General features: G+C 32.8%; 1 protein-coding gene across 2 annotated transcripts in view; it reads right to left on the reverse strand.

Moving 5' to 3' along the window:
• DPH6 (diphthamine biosynthesis 6) overlaps window positions 1–22,218 on the reverse strand; it is a 188,411-nt gene that overhangs the window by 136,451 nt on the left and 29,742 nt on the right. For both annotated transcript variants that reach the window (XM_031504994.2, XM_077784065.1), the window contains exons 4-5: window positions 14,098–14,171; window positions 11,876–11,994 (exon numbers count right to left, since the gene is read on the reverse strand). In XM_031504994.2, the coding sequence (XP_031360854.2) occupies window positions 11,876–11,994; window positions 14,098–14,171 (193 nt within the window). The remainder of the gene's footprint in view (window positions 1–11,875; window positions 11,995–14,097; window positions 14,172–22,218) is intronic.

A 22,218-nucleotide genomic window follows, 5' to 3' on the forward strand; every position in this document is an offset into this window, starting at 1 on the left:
TAAATTAAAGAGTACTGCATTACAGTACCATTTTTCCTTTAATATAATTACTTTGCTAAGATAAGCAACCTCTCTCTCCTTGATAAAAAAGATTGATTTCCTCTAAATTTAAACCAAGGGGTACATTACAAACAAATGAGAATGGAAGTTGTCAGAACCAGACACGCTGACATATTATTTCTTTCACAAGGTTCTCTTTGGACACATCTTCTGTCCAGTAATGAATGCAAACCAATAATTTAAGGAAACTATGATACAAATAGTTTAAGAAATATAAATAAATTGCCTACATATATACTATGGGTAAACTCTTTAAGTGATATCCCACACCTACATGAAAATCTGTGAAGTGCAATGTACCCTCCCTGTTTCTCAGCAGAATCCTATTTTTGGACAGCTTGCATTTATTTTGAAACATAGTACTTCTTTTAGCTTCCAATAGGTTTATATTGTGAGTGAACAGAGACTGTCTGGTAAAGGCATCAGGAACCAAGGTAACTTTCAATGTGCAGAACCAGTAATCCGCATCTCCAATCTCTACTGCTATGCATGCATAGGTGAAGCTGTATGTCTGTTGCTACAATTAGTATAATAAGGTATTTGGAACTATACTTATAAAATAGTTTTTTAAATCTATACTTCTGTTTGGTACACTTTATTGATTCAGATTCTTAAAATGGCTTAGACTAACAAGAAGAACAACGTATTGTAAATTCTTAGTATCGCATCCTCCAAATTTATCCTCAGTGGAACTGAGTGTATGGATAAACCAACAACAAGGTCCAGGGCCTGGATGACTCTATTTAGAATTAAAAAATTAATTAGGAATGGAACTATAATTTTCAGGACTGACATCTATTTTATTTAACTTACATGTACCAATGGGGAGCAATTAGAATTCAATTAAAATATTCACTTTTATTACTTCCCTGACTGACCTTGAAGTTAATGCCTGTTTTATTTAATTGCATCATCTATGAATAAATGTTAACCCTAGAATGTTATGGCCCATTATTTTCAATGCATTTTTAACTCCCCAACTGAACTACATCCATCAACTTATTATGTGCTGCCAAGAGAGCAAGTGGGGCTTTATTTCTTTGATAGACTAGTATATGATAAAAGAAACATCTCAAAAAATTTGATAATGCTGTTTTTGACAGTGTTCAGTAAAAAGAATTGTGCTTTCAATTCCAGTTTTGTAGTCTCGTTTGACTGTAAATCAGTAAGCGACAGCACAAATGGTGTAATCACTTCAAAGTAATTTCTACTCCATCTGTAATTCCTGATAAATCCACTGACAGGAGCAGAACTCCTTCCTACAGATATCAACAATGCTTGCAAAATGCTCTTATGTACAGCTACAGGACTAGTGTAGAGGACTGCAGCAATGTCAAGAGATTGGAGCAGAAATTAATGGTTTTGTTGTGTGGTAAAAAAAAGAACATTACCAAAAGACATTTCACTACTGCTGAGTTATGCAAAAGAACCATATTTTAAATGGTTTACTTTGTACATATGTATTAGTGTAGCACAAAGTCCTCACCTGAAGGGCAACTACCTGATATTACTTGCATTTATCAAGACCATTAGAAATCCAAGTTACTTTTTCATGGCATTACATTCAGCTAAAAAAATTTCCATATTCTAAAGCCTTATCTGACTAACAAGAACATATTTGATACATGTTCAGAATTTTAAAATTGTCTGGATTCTTAAGAAAGTATTTTAAAATAAAAAATTCTATTTTCACTTCTTAGTAAAATTTCAAATAAATAAAAATAAAACATAATTACCAGTTTTAAGAAATGTTGGCATATAAAGCTTTTCTGAAATCTACACTGAACCAAACTCTAACCCATAATATATGGACACATTGTAAAAGAATCACCACCACACACACACATCAATAAAGTATGAGTTAACCATTATATATTGATAATATAGGGGGAAAAAAACTCCAGCCCTTTCTGACTAATCAATGCAACAATTCAAAAATTTGAACTTGTTACCCAGTGACTTCTTCCATAAAATTTTTTTAAAAAAGCTCCAAAATTGGTATTATCATTCTTCTTAAAATATCATGTTCATATAATTGGGATAGGTTTTTGGAGGAAAAAAACCCACCTGTTCTAAAGTTACAGGAGCATGAAGTTCATTTTTCCCCCTGACTTCTTGAGAAGTAGTATTGAGAAGAGTAGTAACTGCCACTACTATGAATGTAAGGGACTAAGACTTAACTTCTGATGATGTAGCGCTGTATAATCTACAACAAAGTTTCTGTAGAGATCCTAATCAGCTGCTCACCAAGAGTAGAATTATTTAGAATTTTGAATAAGAAAAGAGGCAATGAAAGACTTTGGTTACTGGAAGCAAAACTAGTTTCTTCTCAATCTCTTTATCATAAAGAAAATAGGGTTAACAATAAGATAGGACCTGTAAGGTAAAGAAATACATATAGAAAGCAAAAGAATATAAAGGATAAAGCAACCCCCATCTTAGAACTGGAACAGAGAAAATAGGACTATTTCTGAAAGTAAATTCCTTTATTTTAACCATGTCTTTTTTTTTTTTTTTTCCTTAAGTTAACAATACAAAATCAGTGATTTTCAAAAGGAGGGTCAGACACTATTCTTTACACAGTACAGAATACAGGAGAAAGTTTCTAATAACACAGGAAAAGCCTGTACACAACAGCATTAGCTGGTAACATAGGCTTACTATGTAGGAGTGCAGGAATGTGTTATAACCTTCACCAACTAGAAGTGCATGTGCCACACAGATATTCTTGAACTGTAAATCTATACCTTAAGTTGCCTTGAGGTAAATTATTCCTGGTGTCATATTTAGCTTTCATTTCTATGAAGAGCTGGAAAGTGAACTTTTCATCTGGTAGCATAACTTGACAGGTTCATTCTTAACTTCCTCAAAACTTTCACACATGAAAGGCTGTGTTAACAGTGGTGAACTGGATGGATTCCTTGGATTTCCTTTTCAAAAAAAAATTGTAAAAACAGCTTAATTTTTGTATAAAATTAATGAAAAGTGCAATAAATACTTGGTATTCTGCACATTTAAAAGATTTGAGATTAATATACTTCTAATTTATTGTAAGAAAGAGGAAAATTCATGTGACTTGATTATACATCTACTTCTCTTTTCCACTTGCTCTTTTGCTTCTTTTTTGTCAGAATGTGGTATGTGATAATTTATCCAGTGTGGGAATTGTACAAGGATGGAACCTGCAGACATACTATAGATATAGTAAGTTTTTTCAAGCTAAGTGATTCTAAGTGATAAAGTTAAAAGACATTAATCCCAAAGTGGTTCTAGAATATGTTTCCAGTGCAGTTTAATTGGGATCTCAGTTTATCTTCCTTCTTGAATATTCTTCAGTGTTCTAAACCAGGTTAGTCTGATGTCATAAAATTTTAGAATTCTGAGAAGTAAAAGTATTTAAAACTTTTTATCAAAGCAATATTATCTTTAATCTATTGTGGGTTTTTTTTTAATGTCAAAGATGTTTGTGTTCTAGTTAAATCTAGGATTCAAAGCAATTTAGCTCTGTCATTTCTAGAACACAATCTTCAAAAAAATCTTTGAAGAAATTTTTTACTGTTTTATCCAATAACAAGGCAATATTTCCAATCAGATTCTTTTATAAAATCACAGAATCACAGAATGTGTGAGGTTGTGACCACAGTGGGTCATCTGGTCCAATATCCCTGCTCAAGTAGGGTTATCCTAGAGCATGTGGCACAGGTTTGTGTCCAGATGGCTCTTGAATATCTCAAGTGAGAGAGACTTCACAACCTCTCTGGACAATCTGTTTCAGCGCTTGATCACTTACACAGTAAAGAAGCTCTTCCTCATGTTCAGGTGGAACTTTCTGTGACTCAGTTTCTGCCCATTGTCTTCCGTCCTATTGCTTGGTACCACTGAGAAGAGCCTCGATCCATTCTCTTTCTTTCCCCACTTCAGACACATATACTGAGTTAGTAATCTCGGTCATCTCTTCTTGAGGCTGAACAAGCCCAGCTTTCTCAGCCTTTCCTCATAAAACAGATGTCCCACACCCTTAATCTGCTCCAGTGGCTCCCTGTCTCTCGTCCCGAGGAACCCAGAACTGGACACAGCACTGCAGGTGAGGCCTCACCAGGGCTGAGCAGGACAGGATCCCCTTTCTCAACCTGCTGCCAATGCTTTTCCCAATGCATCCTAGGACACCATAGACCTTCTTGCCCATAAGGACACACTGCAGGCTCAGGGACATTTTGTTGGACCCCAGGTCCTTCTCTACAGAGCTGCTTTCCAGCAGGTCACCTTCAGTCTGTGCTGGTGCATGGAATTATTCCTCTCCAGGTACAGGACCCTGTATTTGCCCTTGTAGATTTTCAGAAGATTCTTCTCTAAAATGCTGGTAGTTTGAAAAAGATTGTGCAATAATTTTATAATTGCTGAAAAATAGCATTAAACTACTTTTAATCAAATGCAGCAAATATTTCATCTTATTTAAAGTAGTGACTGAGTCAGCTTCTTCTCAGGACTTTTAATGGACCTAAAAAACTTAAATTCAAAGTTATTAAAGTTTCAGTTCATACAGTCACATATGTATGACTTTCCTGGTATAAATTTTTTGAGTAGAATATCTTAATAGCATTGCTTGTTTATTAATCTATTTAATTAAAATTGTTCAACTGATCTAGCACCACAAGAATACAAATGTGTGTTAATAAAAAGATATGTGCTGTTTTGTCCCTGTTATAGAATTCTTGTATTTCATACTTTGAACAGTTCTAATTCTAGTAAGCTTTGTAGCAAATAATTGAAATTTCATTCTGTGGAAGAGAAAGAGGTGTGGCACAAGTGGTAAAATTTTTTTCATTAAATCCATCCCCATGCAGACAAGTTATAAACTTTTTAAAAAGTCACAATCCCCAAGTGGATCAGCAGAGGTTTCTGACAGCAAATATCAATAGATCTGCTGCAAAAGGGTAAAAGGACAGAGCAGAAATAAAGGATCAGAGTAGGACAAGAAGTCCTGCAAAACTTCAACTCACAGTGACCTGAAAAGCAAACATTTATGGCTCTAACTACACAGATATGTCTTTAAAGGTTCCAGTTTATGTCCTGTTTCAGCACGTAAGTCTGTAAAGTAATGGGCATCTAAAACTTAAATTGTATCAAACATTAAAGAGCAGCAAGTTTATATTCCAATATTAAAAATAGAGCACTTGTACCTCTTGATTTCATATTGTTAAAATTATTTCTGCTTTTGACATCTCTTACTAAGCTCTCTTCCACTATTTTTAAGCTCCAAGTTCTAACTATTCTTCTGTCTTTTTCACTATAACCCATAGGTCCTTTCCTGTTTCACTTTAAATGCCTAATAGTGCACGCTTAGCCTGCTGCTTCCATTGAAATTTTCCTTTAGATGATGTGATCTCTTCAAACCGCAAAGTGATCTTTCCATTCTTAAGCCATCTCTCTCCTCCATCGTCTGTCTGTGACATCTCCTTAACAGCACTCAATAATGTCAGTTTTCAAGTACTTTTCTGTTTTCAGGCACATTCCCTTACTCTTCTTTCTAACCCCTGTTATCTGTTATGACAACAACACCCTTCCTACTTTCAAATGTACAGGCTCAAAGGTAGCGAAGAAGAAATATTATTTCTCTCTAATTTGTTTCTAAACTGACTTATGCAAAATCTCATTTCTTTCTTTCCTGTAACACACTTTATTTTAAAACATTTCTTTATACTTTATATATGCACTAAAATCTCTTTCTGAAACCTCATCGTACACTGGTAACAAAGTATCTGTCATTCATATACAAGCATCAAGGCAAGTACTGTTCTAAATGCAAAGATTATCTTCTCATCTGATTTTCCTAAACTTTCAACTATGAATAAAACTTTAGGTATATTCCTAGTTCTCTTTTCTCTTACTCATCTCTTTTGCATTACATCTTAAATCCCAAGCTAATTTTTTTTTTTTACTTTCAGTCTTGCATACAATTTCCATTTATCTGTGCTGATCTTTTTCTATGTGAAACTTTTTTGCCAGGAAAAAAAAATGGCCTGAGATAAAATGGCTCTCTGTTTTTTATAAGTGTTTCCAAGACTTTTCATGCAATGTCTACTGAACAAAGAGGTGTTGTGTATTTTTTATATTTTTATCATAAATAACATGAATTAGGAAGATAAATGGGATGGTAGACAAATATATTAGGGAACAAGCCTAGAGAAAAAGTGTCAAATACACTTAAACTCTAAAGGGCCAACTAAGTTTCAGAAGATTTGTTTGAAAATTCAGTGACAACACCGTATGCTAGCTAGGAAACAAGATTTCAAAGAAGGAAAAGGCTAATAAGAACATCTTTCCCAAACTACATCATAGGTGATTTATCAAATTTATAATCTGAAAAAAACATTAAAACTAAAATTAATTAAAAGTGATCACATGTTTAAACAGGATAATACTTCATCACTGCATAAGGATAATTTTTCTAATAAAGGTTTAATGCTAGTTTTAGAATCCATTATCACTATCAGAATAGACAAGCATTAAAATTTGACAGGACTTGAAAAATATTATCAGTCATTTTATCTTTTACTTCAAATTAAGATAAACAGAATAAGTGTTCAAAAAACAAGTTAAGTGTTTAAAAGTAGATGTGGCACTTTGCGATATGATTTAGTGGTTATAGTGCTGTTGAAGGTGGGACTTGATGACCTCAGAGATCTTTTCCAACCTTAATGGTTTTATGATTCTAACTGTTTTTCATATTAATACAACAGAATGTTCTCAAGAGCAAATGAAGACTGTCATAGATTCTACTACAGCTCTAGTGTCTGGTAGCTGCACAAGGAAGAAAGCAATGGAATGATCACCTGTAAATAAGCTGAACTAGCCAAGAATAATGTAAATGTTTAATTTACTTAGCTATAATCAAGTAAACAATCCTTACTGTACAATATACAAGAAAGCAACTTGGATTTATTTTAATTAAATTGATTTAATAACAAAATGTTATTAAATTCCTTCTGTTGTTTTTGTGAATGGTCTGAGGATTTTTTAGAAATATTTGGAGGAAGTAAGAATCTTCCCCTGTGATGACAAGGTCCTTCAATTTCCTCAAAATTACTTTAAAATTGCTCAGTACTAAAAACACACTTTTGAAGAACACTGTTCCTCTCCATTACACAGATGATGTGGTCAGAGAAAACTCACAACCAACAATTTTACTTCAGGATACAATCTGCCATTGCAGCAACCCAATTTAGTAATAATCCTTCTATTGAAAGAGAGAGCTCTGCCCTCCATGCAGCCATGGTTTCTACAGAGCAAGTTCCCTGCACCCACAAAAAAGCAGATCCTGCTGGATCACCTATATGGAGCCACAGAAACACTGGAGCCTTTACAGTGGCAGAAGCAAGCACAGACTTGTCGTTTGGAAAAGTCAGCTAGAAGTGGGATGGAAAGATTGACCTTTTGGCAGCAACTATTAGATCAGTTTATCTGTACACTAAATTACACCTTCAGAGCTTAACTGTGTGATGCTAGGTCTTTTTTAATGCAGCTCTTTACATGTAAATTTTACCTCTGTGAAAACTAATGTGAGTATGGCTATCAATTTCAGTCAGTCAGGATTTCACTTCTATACACCAGAGGCATACAAATAAACAGTAACATAAGACACCTAGGTGTCACCTGGGTTTAAAGAATAGATTCATTATACTAAGAAGCAATATTGTCTCATTTTCAATTAAAAACTCATATACAAAAACATACACGTCCCTCAGCTATCAGGATAGTGGATTCCATGAATAGCAGTTTACCAATTTTCTAGACCATGGGAAGCAAGCATCAATATCTTCTCACACCAAATGAGGTTCATGTAAATATACTTTACAGACAGCTTGTTTTAGTGAAGGAACTTGGGATTTCCTGACAGACAGGAGATGCCACTGGCTCCCTAAGGACTCATTACTCCATTGGGAAATAGCCTGCATAAGTAACTAAGGCCCATACCACTTGAAAATTTAGGTTTCCACAGACCCTGTGATTTCAACTCTACCCATGGCTGGGAATGTAGAACGTCTATAGGCACTCATAACAGCTGGACCTACAAGATAAAGAATGTAGCCATGAAATAAAAGAGATCCACTTTTTATGCAGCCCTGATTCAGAGTTTCAGCTTTTATTATTGTTCAACAGTTGAAGAGCGCTACAGTATCATTTCTTTCCTGCGGTCCAAAGAGCAACTAGAAGTTAGAAACATAATTTAATAATTTAATCAGTTTTTCTTTTTCAAATTAATGTTTAAATTATCTGACCACATAGTAACAATTTGGATTTTTCAGGTATTAAATAATTAAGGATTAGTTTACTATAACCAAACTGGGAAGAAGCTGGAATGTATAAAACGAATAAATGCATATTAATCCCCTAAAAGATAGGAATTTGAGTTTATATGCTAATTTTGACTGAAAGATTGAAGAAGCAATTCCACACGACCCTGCATTCTCAAGACAACAGAGTGCACTTAGAAAACTTACTCAGATGCTACTTTTGAAATTTCAAGAAAGTCTAGAAACATTGTGAAAAAACTAACTGCATGACATAAAATCAACTTCAAGAATATTCTCACATATATATATAAGAAACAAAGTTTATAATATCTTAAAAAGTATAGAGGTGCTTAAGTTTTAGCGTTAATACTTAACATGATTTAGGTATAGATAACTATATAAGTAAACTGAGAGTAAATAAACTTGAACGTCAAGTTTTACTAAGAATTATATTGTAAGAAACTGAAAAATTCCTTCCAAATGTAACACTCCTCCTTCCCTCACTTCCGCATATGTATTACACCTTGTACTGCAGTGGAAACAATTTGCTTTAGAATGAGGCACAGTTAAGAGCAGTATATAAAATTGCCAAGATTTAAAGTTGAATCTGCTATATGCATACTCTGCAAATTAATTAGTATTGATTAGTCTGGAAAACACAACCAAAAAAGAAGGAGATCAAAAATGCATCATCTTACTGTTACAATAGTTACACAATTGTTCTATTACACAGTGCTATATGTGTCACATGAGCAATGGATTACTGGAATTTCAGGCACACATATGTTAAAAACAATCAGTAATAGCTTCAATTTTAGCTGATACTGAGTAACCTATTTCTGGATTTCCACTGAAGAGGGGTACATTTCAAAGATAAACATATGATGTATCATACAGGCACCTTTAGCAGCAAGAAAATGGCACTATAGATAAATTTTCAGAAGTAGCTTTTATACATATATATAGTGCTCAGGTTTGCTGCTAGATCATGGAAAGCTTTTCTCTCATCATTAAAGCTTTTGAAATACACTCTAAAGGAAAGAAAGCTGATCTACTTATAGATCAACAGAAGGCATGTGAAAAAGGTTGCTAACAATACTTTTTTTGCATATAAGTGAGAGCAATTGGCATCCCATCTGGAAAACTACACTACTCTGAGATAGAAAACTCTTGCCACTGGCAAGGTTTATGGTATTAATTTGTAATGGCGGATTTAGGGAAATGTACTAAACTAATGGTCTTTTACTTGCATAATTATGTGTTTTCTACATAAAATGCCAGGCTTTTACCCTGTCAATACCAGCACTGAGTTAATGGAAAACAGGACAAGGCGGGTGTACAAGTATGCCAGCACCCATGAATGTCAAGCTCAGGTTACAGATTTGCCTCTTGCATTAACAACTGTACAATGTATCACCTAATGCATAACCCTTCAGACTCTTAAATCTGTTATTTTAAATATTTTCATTACAGTTTAGCTTTGATTATCAATCTAAAAACCAAAAAGTTAAACTGTATCTTATCTTCTTTGCCACTTGATATGTTAAACAGCCTTCATACCTTAAATCCACTTTAATAAGGCATGCAATTATTAAAGCATTACAGAATGGCCCCAGAGCACAAAAGCTCCATTAAATTTGCTTACATCTAATCATGTCTGCCTGAGGCAGGTGAGAAATTGACTCTGATAAGATCTTTCTTTTACCTGTAGCCAAAAAAATAAAAAGGAAAAATAACTTGGAGTGATTTTCTATCTAATTGCTATCTTCAAGTATTTATGGTATTCACTCTTCCAATGAATAGCCCACAAAGCACTCTTTGTGCACTAACCAGTGCATTTTAAGTTTTTTTAAGACTCTAGAATACAAAAGACAAGCTTATCTTGCTGCAGGCATGACAGGTCATCAATGATGTCTATTTGGGAAACAGTTTTATCTATTATTTAAATATTATATTTTCTTTAAAAAAATAATTCTGATGTGAAAAAAAAATGTTACATGTGCTTTGTGGACTTAATTTTTTTTCCTTCATGCCAGTAGAAGCAATGAACACATTCTATTTTATGGAACTATAACATAAATATAAAAACGTACTTTAATGACCAGAAAACAATTCTTTTAGAAACTTTTTCTTCCCCCAAATTAAAACCAAGTGTTTTGTAGTAGAAAACATGGTATTCAATTCCTATATATTTATAACTGACCTCCCAAAATTCAGGAAAATGCTAATAAATTACATTGCTTGTTACCTGTATATGAATGAGGGCATGTGGTATTTCTAAAATTCTAATCTTCCTCTTAGCCCTAGAAGATCCTACAGAACAATAGAGTGAGACCATCATAGTGACAGTGTAAAAACTAGTTAGAAACTATACCAGATAAAGAGGAAAAATAAATAAAATTTAAAAAAATAATTAATTTTTAATAATTAATTTAATCCATCCAGCCTAAAGGGATTATAATTTAAATCTTCATTAATAATGAAGAAGAAATTACTTTATTATATATAAAGCACACTCTGAGAAAAAGAGAGATTTGATGGGAAATTTGCCCAGGTAAACCAGACATTGGACTTCTATTGAAAGATTATGCAACACTGTTTTCCAAATATACATCTTTAACTACTGATGCCATATGTATGATACAAACCACTGTTTGCTACACAAGTTTATAGTCAACCCCGAAAGAAAAGGTCCTTTAGTCATATTTTATGCTTAAAAACTCATCTGCTACTCTGAAACAGAAAACTGCATAGGGGCCTGAAATGAATATATTGTATTATTAATATGTTTCTCATGTGCTTCTTTGGTTTTTAGAGCACATCATTCCATAAACCTTCTTACATAACTTCATTTGACCTTACCTTTACATTCAAGCAATAAACAGACAGGTTAACTTTCATATTGATTTGCTTCAAGTTTTATAACTTCATTTTATATAGCTGATAATGAAAAGAAATTGATTTTCTGGTATGCTAACAACTAAATTTTAAATATGAAAAAAAGATTTAGAGACAATGGTGAATTATTTCTTTTTGCTCTTATGGTTTATCAACTCCAAGTCTGCTGTTACACAAAATATTCTGGCCTCATAATTATATTTTGTTTGATATTAACTTGATGTATTTCTATTAAAACTTTCACAGTTGCTTTGTAATATTGCCTAGTCACACGACTGTATCATCTATAAATGAAAATACTGTGAACTACTGAATTATACATGCATCTTTACTACAAATCAAAACCAAACCACAACAAAAAAAAATATGAGAGGAATTTAATGACTGTGTTAGGAAGAACTGCTTTCCAACTTTTCCACATCTCCATTAAGAAATGAATTGCATCCTGTTAAATGAATTATTCGGACATCACAACTGGTATTGAGCAATTTTTTATAATTTTCTTGATATTAACATTTCATATCTGAAAACATGCAACGAAAGTTCTGTTTTCCACTGTTATGTTGTGCGTTTGTCCAAGGGAAATTTCAGTAGACAATATTGCTCAGAATCTGAATACATACCAAAAGCTGCCACTTTTATGATTATGGCTTGAATGTTAGATGATATCATTTCTTTAAGCAGTATTTCCTGGTTCCAATGCCAGAGGTAAGCTAAAGGCTGTAGATTAAGCCTTCTGCACCTTAAAAAGAAAGAAAGAAACCTGATAAAGCCAAGTATAATGCTTTTACACAATATTATTAATGCAAAATTAATGAAAATATCTTTCTTTTCCTATCCTGAAATAATTTTTCTTCTATAATTTCAATTACAACACTTTACTATTCATATATTTCATTATAAACGTTAAGACTAATATATATTTTTAAAAAAAGAAATAAACTTGTTCTGACTAGGATTCATCTACATACGATGCAACTCACTGAGGTAAGCAGATCTGCACGGGACTTTAAGTAAAGCCATAACAACATGTGTTCCTAAACCTTTTGGGACACAAAGCAATTAGCACCTTAGGAAGTCATCACTTTTTTGCACACAGCTAAGGACAAAGTTACTGCTCTGTGATAAATGTGGCACGTGTCACTAGTACAATATGCTGAATTTGTTGCTGTGATTTGGATCAACAACCAAGGAAAATAATAATTCGGGAAAATATGTACAGCTTGTGATACAAATTAACAACTTGTTACTGTAAAGTTAATAATTTGTTTTGATACATATCATATATAGACAGCATTTGATACACAGCATTTGATTGTTTATCAAATTAGAGAATCACTAATTTGCTTTATTGATAGGTAACGTTTCTGTAAATTGTCAAGAACCATCAGTCGGTGATTAAATGTGTAAGGTCTGAAAAACTTAAACATTTAACTATGGGACTAGTTCAGAGCCCTTAAGATTTACATTTATTTGTCAATTACCATGTTTTTCCTAATACATGGTCTTTCTCACATATATGGGCATTCCTCTCTATGTCATATAGACCCACTAGTACGATTGTGAAGACTATATAGTTAAATGTATGTTTAGTGTTGACATGTAAATGAATAGTTAGCACCCATACAATCTGACTTTCTTATTACTTTGATATGCTTTAACAAAGCACTAGGTTTTGTAATAGAACTATTTAGCAGCTCTGAATAAAGTAGTTACTTTCGTGCCTAACTTCAGCTAAAAAATTACCTGAATTAATTGGGATGGCTCATATGAAACAACCTTATTGTAAGGGCTAAATCTACAGATCAATGTAAAGTGTTTTACTTTACAAGCTCAGAAATAATCATGCCTGTTTGAAATACTGTGATTTCCTGTCAATCTCTTAGCTGTGGTAAAGACGTAAAACTCACAATGAACAAAAGTTATCTTTTTTTATCCTACTAACATGTGAGGCAATTATTAAAATGTTGAAGTATAAAGGAAAAGAAAAATCAGGTATTTCTGACTGCAATTTATCTACGTAAACTGTAAAGGCAACAAATGTGCTCTGTAACTTCCTGACATGAGCTGAGTTAGCATAGCATTAATTTCACCGTTCTTACAGCTCATAAAGGATTCCAGATACTTGCTTTCATCATCAACAAATCATTAATGAACTCATGAAACTATAATTAGTTTTTAACATAAGGTGGTTTATGCATTTCATCAGATGTATACAGTAAAAATCTTTTTTCAGATCAAATACTGGCCTACATAACAGACGCAACTACCATTACATAATGCTCTTTTTAATTAAGACTCTTAAAATAATCAAAATCTATATAGACTTTTTTGCACAACAGGAATGACAAATGGAAGCTCCTGATTAATAATAACAAATTTTAGATTTAAGGAATTAAGGGAAGATGTGCACAGAAAGATATTCTTCTAATTCCTGATAACAAGTCACAGGATGTTCCTCTATATCAAAACACTGGTGGAAATCAGAGGGACTTGACCACAACACTGCAGTCATTGGAACTGAGTGAGCTTCCTGTTGAAATCAAAGAACTGACCCTACTCAATTATTTTCATAGCAAATCTATTTTCAACAGATGAAGAGAGATCTGAAGAGCAATCAAAAACCCTGGTATAGTCTCTCCTAGACTTTTACTAATGAACACAGAGTTTCAGGGGGAAAAAGAAAGAAAAATAAAATAAAAAAATACCTATATTAATGAATATAATGCATTTGGTATCACAGAACATGAGAAATCAGGCAACTGTCTCTGCTTTAAATTTGAGTTAGAAAACAGATGAGTACTCTCCAGAATGTGTAGTCTGAAAAATATTAATATTTTCTTACACATCTTCCACTCGAACTCTCTGGTAGTCAGAAAGAATGGCTCCTACAGATACACCCTCTACTCCTTCTTTGTCCTGAAAAAAAGACATGGAATATCAATGACACAGTATATAATGTTTTAAGCTGTAGAGAGTCAATATCTCTACTTGCAGAATCAACCAAGAATAATTATATTTTATGTGTCTAGTACATGGAACAGAATAGACTGGAATGCAGTTCCTCCACAGAAGGAAGCAGCTCAGCTGACCTACTACATGGTTATTACTCTAATGCAGTCTACTTGATTCAAGTACCATTTTAGAGGACAAATAACCAAGGTAACTGAAAAGTATCAGACATAACAGATTATCATGAGGTTTTCCAGACATCCTGAAAATTCCTTCCAGCTTTTTCCTATAAGTGACATGTTAGCTAGTCCACCTACAAATAAATATCAACAACATACATCATACAATTAACTGAATAGTTAGCATTTTCAATGGTACACAGCACAAGAGAGTGTGAGATTACACTTTTTATCTTAACACCAGAACAAGAAACCTCACAGGAAACTTACTCAACATCACCTTTTAAAAATTCTGTTATAAAAAATGGTTTTCCAAGACACATTTTCTGTTTCGTTTAAATTAACTAAGCCAATGAATGGCACTTTATTTTTTCTTGTAAACCCACTGACAACGTAACATTTAAAAATGCACTCCATTTCTCCAGTATTTTGTGCGATTTTTTATTTTTAAATTGCTTGAGTCCCAATCAACATGCTGAACTTCCTTTTTCTAAATTTTGCTCCATCTAGACTTCAGTAAAATTGTTTTCCTCTTTTAATCGAGGTCGATCACAACTACACACCATGATTTAGTTTCTGGACCTGTTTCAAATCTTGTGAAGTTGGCAGAAAGATTTTACAACAAAATTTTCAGTTATATACCCGTGATGATGCATCCTGCCCCTGCCTGTCTCTTTTGGCCTACTCTATGATCTCAGAAGTCCTGCTAAGCCTTGGCCAAGCAAGCTGAGCAGCAAAGTGCCCCTTGACTGCATCACATGGACGGTGAAGCATTGCTGACTGTACCAGGAGTTTTTGTCTGGTAAAGCTCAAAACAATTCTGACTGCAGCATGCACCATCAGCTACCCAACCAAGATGGGCAACAAAGGATAAGCAGCTATCCTTGGCAATCTGGGTAAATAATTTTCCTGATTCACAGCCCAAGTGAAATGGCAGCACTGTTACAAATTTCAAAATCAAATCAGTCTCTGCCTGATGTGCTGCTGAATTTAAAATTCAGTTCCTGTTTCTCATCAATAAAATTATGCAGGATGTGTTTTATTCAAAATTATAATACAGTGAAAAATGTTCTGGTTTATGCCTGTCTGGGATATTCTTCCCTTAATCTATTATTTTACGCTTTATATTAATTCTCACTTCATATTTGCCCAACAAAATTTTTAAATTATTCATACCCAATATACATTTCAGATGTAAGAAACTGTATTTGTCAAAATTCCTACATACAGTAATCTAAACAAAACATCACTATTTAAATTATGTACTTCCCCATGTCATTAATGCATAGATCCATTAATACGAAGCTTAATGCCAAATCAAACAGTGTTCAGGTTGATGCTTCTCACATATCCAGAAGTAGTAGGAGTGAAAAAAATTAGTTTTATCTTTCATTTGTTCATTATCTAATAATGGATTCAATAATTATTATCATCATTATCATTACCATTATCCATATGATATTATTTCTGCTTCTCTGAGCTTTCTCTGTAATATTTCAAAGCTCTTTTGGTAAATTCTTCGATTTACTAAACTCACCCATCTACAATAACATTTCTTAAAAAGTTAACACAGTTCCACAATGAGAATTTTCTTTAAATAAAATTGATCAACTGATTAATGAAGCCTTCTTGAATCCTCAAATATTTCTAAAATGGATTCTCTGTACTCCTTTATTTCATGCTGTTTTGATATGCAGTCTACCTGTATACTGCTAAAACTGAACTTAAGTGGCATTCTTCAATGTTCTTTTTAAAAATGTTAGAAAGCTGTATGACAGTCTTGGAAGACATGACTGATGTTAACAAGATAAATATTGTTTGTTTTTATTTTTATGCAAAAATAATAACCATAACAATTCCTTCAGAATGTCCTCTGTCAAAATGTGCAGATAATATGTCCATAATATCAAACAATATGTCTAAAAATATTAGAGTTACTATACCACAAACTTCAAGAAAAAATGGCACCCTCATATTAAACAAATATGGAGTGAAATCTTATTTCCCAATGACAGATTTACAGAATCTCCTGTTCATACATGAAGATGGCAACTGACTTGCACAATACACTTTTAACAAGCTCACAGAGCCATAAACATATTTTTAATTAATTCTGTTTTTCAAGTTGACAAAATATATGCATCAGCAAAGATACTTGCTAAGAAAACTCCCTCAAATTAAAAATAAAAGTAAATGGGAGTAGAGACTTAAATGTTATGTTCTTATACAAACACAAAAATTCAATCCTAAAATGATCTATTGCACAAACTTACTTGTTTGGGATTTAAAAATTCTAGTCATAAGACCCAGGGAATTTCATAACCATCCTATGATAATGGAATTTTAAAATCCATAGAAGGTCACAGAATGTATACTAAATGACTATTGAAACAATGGCCCAAACTTGAAACTAATGCATCAAGAAGATTTCTCATAGGTTTTGTTTTGAGGTTGTTTGGGTGCTTTTTACTATACAAATCTATAACACATCAGATGTGCATGATTATGAATGCATATATTATATAGGTACACAAGCAAACACAAATATGTACACATGTATGCAATGTATCTTGGTCTTACTAAGGCAAAAACAAGGCTATTATTGGCTGCTTGCTTATAACTTATGTTAAATCTGATTTAAATAATAACAGAGAAGAGTGTCTGCACTTATTCTGGCTTATTTCCTTTGCTAATACTTAAGTTTTAATTGTCTTTTGAAATGGCAGTACATCATGTAATTTTGCAGTTGTGGTTAACATTTATATTTAAAAAATTCTCACAGGTATTTATTTATCGCCATCTCTTTTCATTCAGTTCTTCTCATGGTAAACAGCAAATATAAACTTTCATCACTGTCTAGACAATAGCTTCCACGAGGAGAAACACCAGTACACTTAATATTTGCTTTGAAGTGGGAGAACTAGTTAGTGAATCGGAGAACTAATGAAATGGAATGAATTCAATCTCCCTATTTTGTCCAGTACAACAAATTAAGGCTGGAATGGCACAAATTCAAGAAATAAGAAGATTTGAAAGGAAGAAGGATGAAGCATGAGGTAGAACAGAAAAAAAAGCTATGGTCTAATATCCTTCATGAACTCCTCAACTGGACAAAGTTTACATAAAGCCTTGTCCCACAGTATATTCAGCTCAGTAGCTGAAGCATGCAAGGACTACTAACTAATTCTAAAAAGCTAATTCTTCTCTGGACTTATTCTTTGGTATTGAAAGAGTTATTGGACACCTAGCAAACAGACAGCATTTTGTTTGACTAAGAGTTGATCATGGTTAGCTGACAATCCATCCCAGAATCAATAATGCTGTCACTTTTAATGTGGAATCTGATCAGGTTTGGTACCATTAAAAGTGTGTTCGCAAAACTGCACTCAGCAAAGGTAAATCAAGCTGACATCTGCAGGTAAATATCAGGGATCAGCACTGAACTCAAAAGCTGATAAAGTGTATTTGGGAAAATTAAGAAGGAAAGATGTTACATACTGTATCATATAAAAAGTAACAGATAACAGAAAAAAACATCTTAGGAAAGTTAATATGAAAAAGTATTCTTTTTCTTGGGTCAAGTGGATTTTTAAATTATTATTTTAAAAAGCATCATATGCTGCTAATTTAAGAGATTATTTACCTACGTTAAACTTTACTAATATGCTTCTAGTGCAATAGGCTACTCTAAAATAAAAATAAACTTCTTCTCTGGAATATTTGAGTAATTCAGAAAGCTCTTATACTCAGTACAATATCCTCTGCCACAAAATATTATAACACAAAGTATGCAATGTGCACATAAAACCAGATGCTAAACACAAATGTACACAGATGCTAATGAAATTTTATTTTCCATATGACACTTTAGAACTTATTTTTCCTCTTTAGAGCTACCAAAAGTACTAATTTCAAAAGGCAGGTCAAAAAGTAAACTTTTAAAAAGCAACTAAATAAGTCAATTTTTAGTAGCTTTTTTTTTATGTACCGAAGATTATTATTAGCTATGTTTTAACAGTAAGCGAAATTGCACTATTCTTCTATACCTTGTTGTAACAGCAAATTTATTCCTGTTCAGAGGACAAGACAATAATCTTCATAAACAATTGTGTTAGAGCAGCTAATTGATCTTTGCAACTGTAACTGTACTAAAATGCACAATTTATGTTTAAAGTATCCTAGTTTTAAAGTTATTTATTATTTTAAACAGTATAATTAACAACAAAATTCAAAATTGTTGCTCTTTGTGTATTATAAATTACTGTTGGCTACATTTCCTATCAGGAAATAGTATAAAAAAATAACAGGTTTGTGAAAGCTCCAAAACATCACTGCTGTTTTTAAGGTGCCTCTGTTACTTCTAAGTACAATTCTAACACACAGCTTCACAGATAAAGTAAAAGATGAACAGATTTACACTAGCACACTGTTATTTCAATTTTGCTTTTTTTTAAATTAATGATTGTAACAGTAATCAGAGGAAATTACTACATATGCATTGTAGCATATAGTACTGGTAGAAGCATTCTACTAGTAAGTAAAAAATTTATTGCAGTGGTATAAGTACAGAGGTTTTCTATAATTTCATATTTTAATGTCTTTACCTGACCCTTTCAGAGTTCAGCAAAGAGAAATTAGTGCTAATGTTTTCAATTTAATTAGTATATTACATGCACTGTAACTATTAGTGGAAAATGTTATATTAATGAATGTAAAAGTTAGCTGTAAATTACCTCAGAGTTATTATCAATTTCCCAAGTTACTGCTCCTTAAGATAACCCTCTCCCTACGGTCCTTCCAGTAATTTTTCTTTGCCTGATAAACATGATGATTAAACAGCACACAGTGCAAACCTTTGATACTTTTTAAATTAAATCCATGCCCAGCCTAAGGGCTGTGTCTGATTTCAACTAAATGTGTCAGTTAATCAGATAAAAAATTATCAGCAACTCAAAGAAACAGCAGCCTTAGGCTTCATCAGTGCCAGAGAAAGCTGAACAAAATAAGACATACAGACAATATCACATTATGAGTAAAGGTTACTGCCAAGCATATCACTGCATAGCACTATTCACCACCTTAATAATGTCTATCTTAAATGAAATATTGCATACAACAGCCAAAATATTAACAAGGAAAAATGAAGTGCTAGACCTCTGCCTATGTCTATTCATGTGTATTGCAAGAAAATGTGAGTACTGCCATTCATAAAAAATTCAGAATATCCCTAAAAATTTACTGTGTAGAAAAGATCTTTGTAAGAAAATGAAGACAGCTGAAATGAAAACAGCTGAACAATGGTTGAACTACATTCTATTTTTTACATGTGCTTCACAGCTTTGCCACAACTGTGTTCAATTTTTATGACCAAGATATAAAATATACTCCCTAAATGAAATTGTCTTTCCAATTAATATCCTTCTTAAAGCTTGTATGAATAAATGAAAACGGTTATCCATACTTAAATTAATGTTTAAGGTTATTTGTGCCTAAATATAGCACAGGATATTTGCAGGTGGATGACTGACAATATATATCTTAGTAACAGGACTTTTAGGCTTCTACCATTATATGAGTGGAAAACTCTTAAATACGAGCTTTGCCTTATAATTTGTGAAGCATTCTAAGACCACTCATTATGGTGATTCCAAAGAGAGTATGTAATTTTTTTCTAAGCTTTGATATGTCTTTCTCATGCAGCTGCAAGTAATCAAAGACTGTATGGGAATATACCTGAGACATAAGGATATAATAACTCCATGTCAAATTGAAAACCCACTTTTGGTAAGGCTCTGAAGACTAGCTATGAATCACATAGATCATCTTAGTGACTGCAGATCACTACACATAATCTGAGACTTTCTTATCTTCCAAAGAAGGACCTCAAAACACATATATCTCATGCCTTCATTCCTTACAAAGTAGTTTGAAAACCAGGTGAGAATTAACATAATGTGGATTTACACTAAATCCCTGTGTGAACATGCTCATTATGAAGTTCAGAAGTCTTCAGTGGCCTTATCTCAACTTGCTTTGGAAGGAAATTGCTGAATAATAGTATCTATACAAGACAATAATACTATGTAACTAAACTACTTTAAGAGCTAATTAGACATATTTTTACAAATGTCCTTCATAGGACATGGGAACCCTACCACCCACCTTTAAGCAAAACTGATGTCCTAACTGTAAGAGTTTTACAAATGCAATTACTGAAACACTGTACACCCCCCCACACACATACACTATCTATTAATTCAGTGTAGGGGTGCCTTCAGTATGATTGCAATCTCACAATAAACACATTTCATTAGGATATGAGCCTCTTCCTACCTAGAAGTGCCAAATGTTCAGGGTGATGGTGCAGGCACGCTTTCATTTGCACATAATGACATACACACACAGCAAAGAGAGCAAAAGAGACAGAAATGCCACTCTTAAAGTCTAATATCAAACAGAAGTGTATCAAAAAGACTAGAATTACATTCTAAACAAGAGAAGTAGAAAACCAGGAAAAATCTTCCACTGTAGCCATATACCACACCATAAATGCAAGTTTTCCTCATATACTGATTCTCCATTTAGCTGCATTTACAAAGTTAACAATTACTCTTATTAATTAGAAAGAATTCATTAGTTAATATATAAAATAAAGAATTCATTATTTGCATAGAATTCAATAAAGTTGCTACATTACTTCCGATCCCATACTATTTCACAAGATTTTTTTCTAAATTATTTAATTTAGATTAATTTATTCATTTATCCAATTTAAAAAGTGTCATACTAAACCCAGTAGGCATGTGGTAAAATTTAATATACTTAGACATTTATCAAAAACACAGAATACTAAAATAAAAATCAACAGACATCCACTATTTTAAAGGCTACCTAAAGAGTTTTCTACAGAACTGTTTGGTTTTTTTTTCTTTAAACCTATTAACTGAGTAACTGTTAACTGAGGCCTACATTCTAGCCACAGGGCTACAAAGACTTTGACAATGAAGCAAAAGTCTCCAGCTGAACATTTTTTTTTTTTTTTTTTAAATTGCATTTGGTGCAGAGAATTGGTTTCAAATAAATGTCTGCTTCACCTTTGGGACTTCTAGCTCTTAAATATTCAAATAATTAGAGAGCAATCTTGCCTTCAGACACTTCTTTCAGGAAATCTTATTTACAAAAATCACCTCCACAAAGACTGATTATTTAATTTAATAGCCAAAATTAACCTGAACAGTCAACTCTAGACTGAAGAAATGACATTACATCAGAACAACAAGATGCACAAAACAGTCATGTAACCATGCAAACTTGACGCATTCAAACAGCTAATTCACATCTACCTCAATACTGAGTCATGTCTACCAGTAACATAAACATACTTTATAACTAATTTATCATGTGAAGATACAAAAGATTTGTAATCATTCCTGAACTGTCACAAAAAATATAACACTTAAGTACATGTAGGGTAATTAAGTGATTAATGAATTCAGAAAATTTAATTGTTGACAAATTAAAAACCCTGAGGCTTTCACAGGTTTTTAGTTTAAAATTATATCTTCTCTCAAATTGCTGAAGTATTTTTTTAATATCGAACAAGTATTATAGCAAATATTATTATAGTAGCATGAATTATTGGAATGTGAAATTACCTGATAATGAATGCATGAGAAGAAAGGAATGGTTGAGGAAGTAAGATTTACTATATTTCATTTGGTATTACTCTAATGGGAAACTGTAGGCCACTGTGGTCATACAAACATCAGTTGGAAAGAAAGGGGGACAATTTTCACCTGAAAATTTACTGCAAGAATCAATGTCACTTGTTCTGC

The sequence above is a fragment of the Lonchura striata genome, chromosome 6 (assembly GCF_046129695.1).
Source record: "Lonchura striata isolate bLonStr1 chromosome 6, bLonStr1.mat, whole genome shotgun sequence".
In the NCBI taxonomy this organism is placed as follows: Eukaryota; Metazoa; Chordata; class Aves; order Passeriformes; family Estrildidae; genus Lonchura; species Lonchura striata.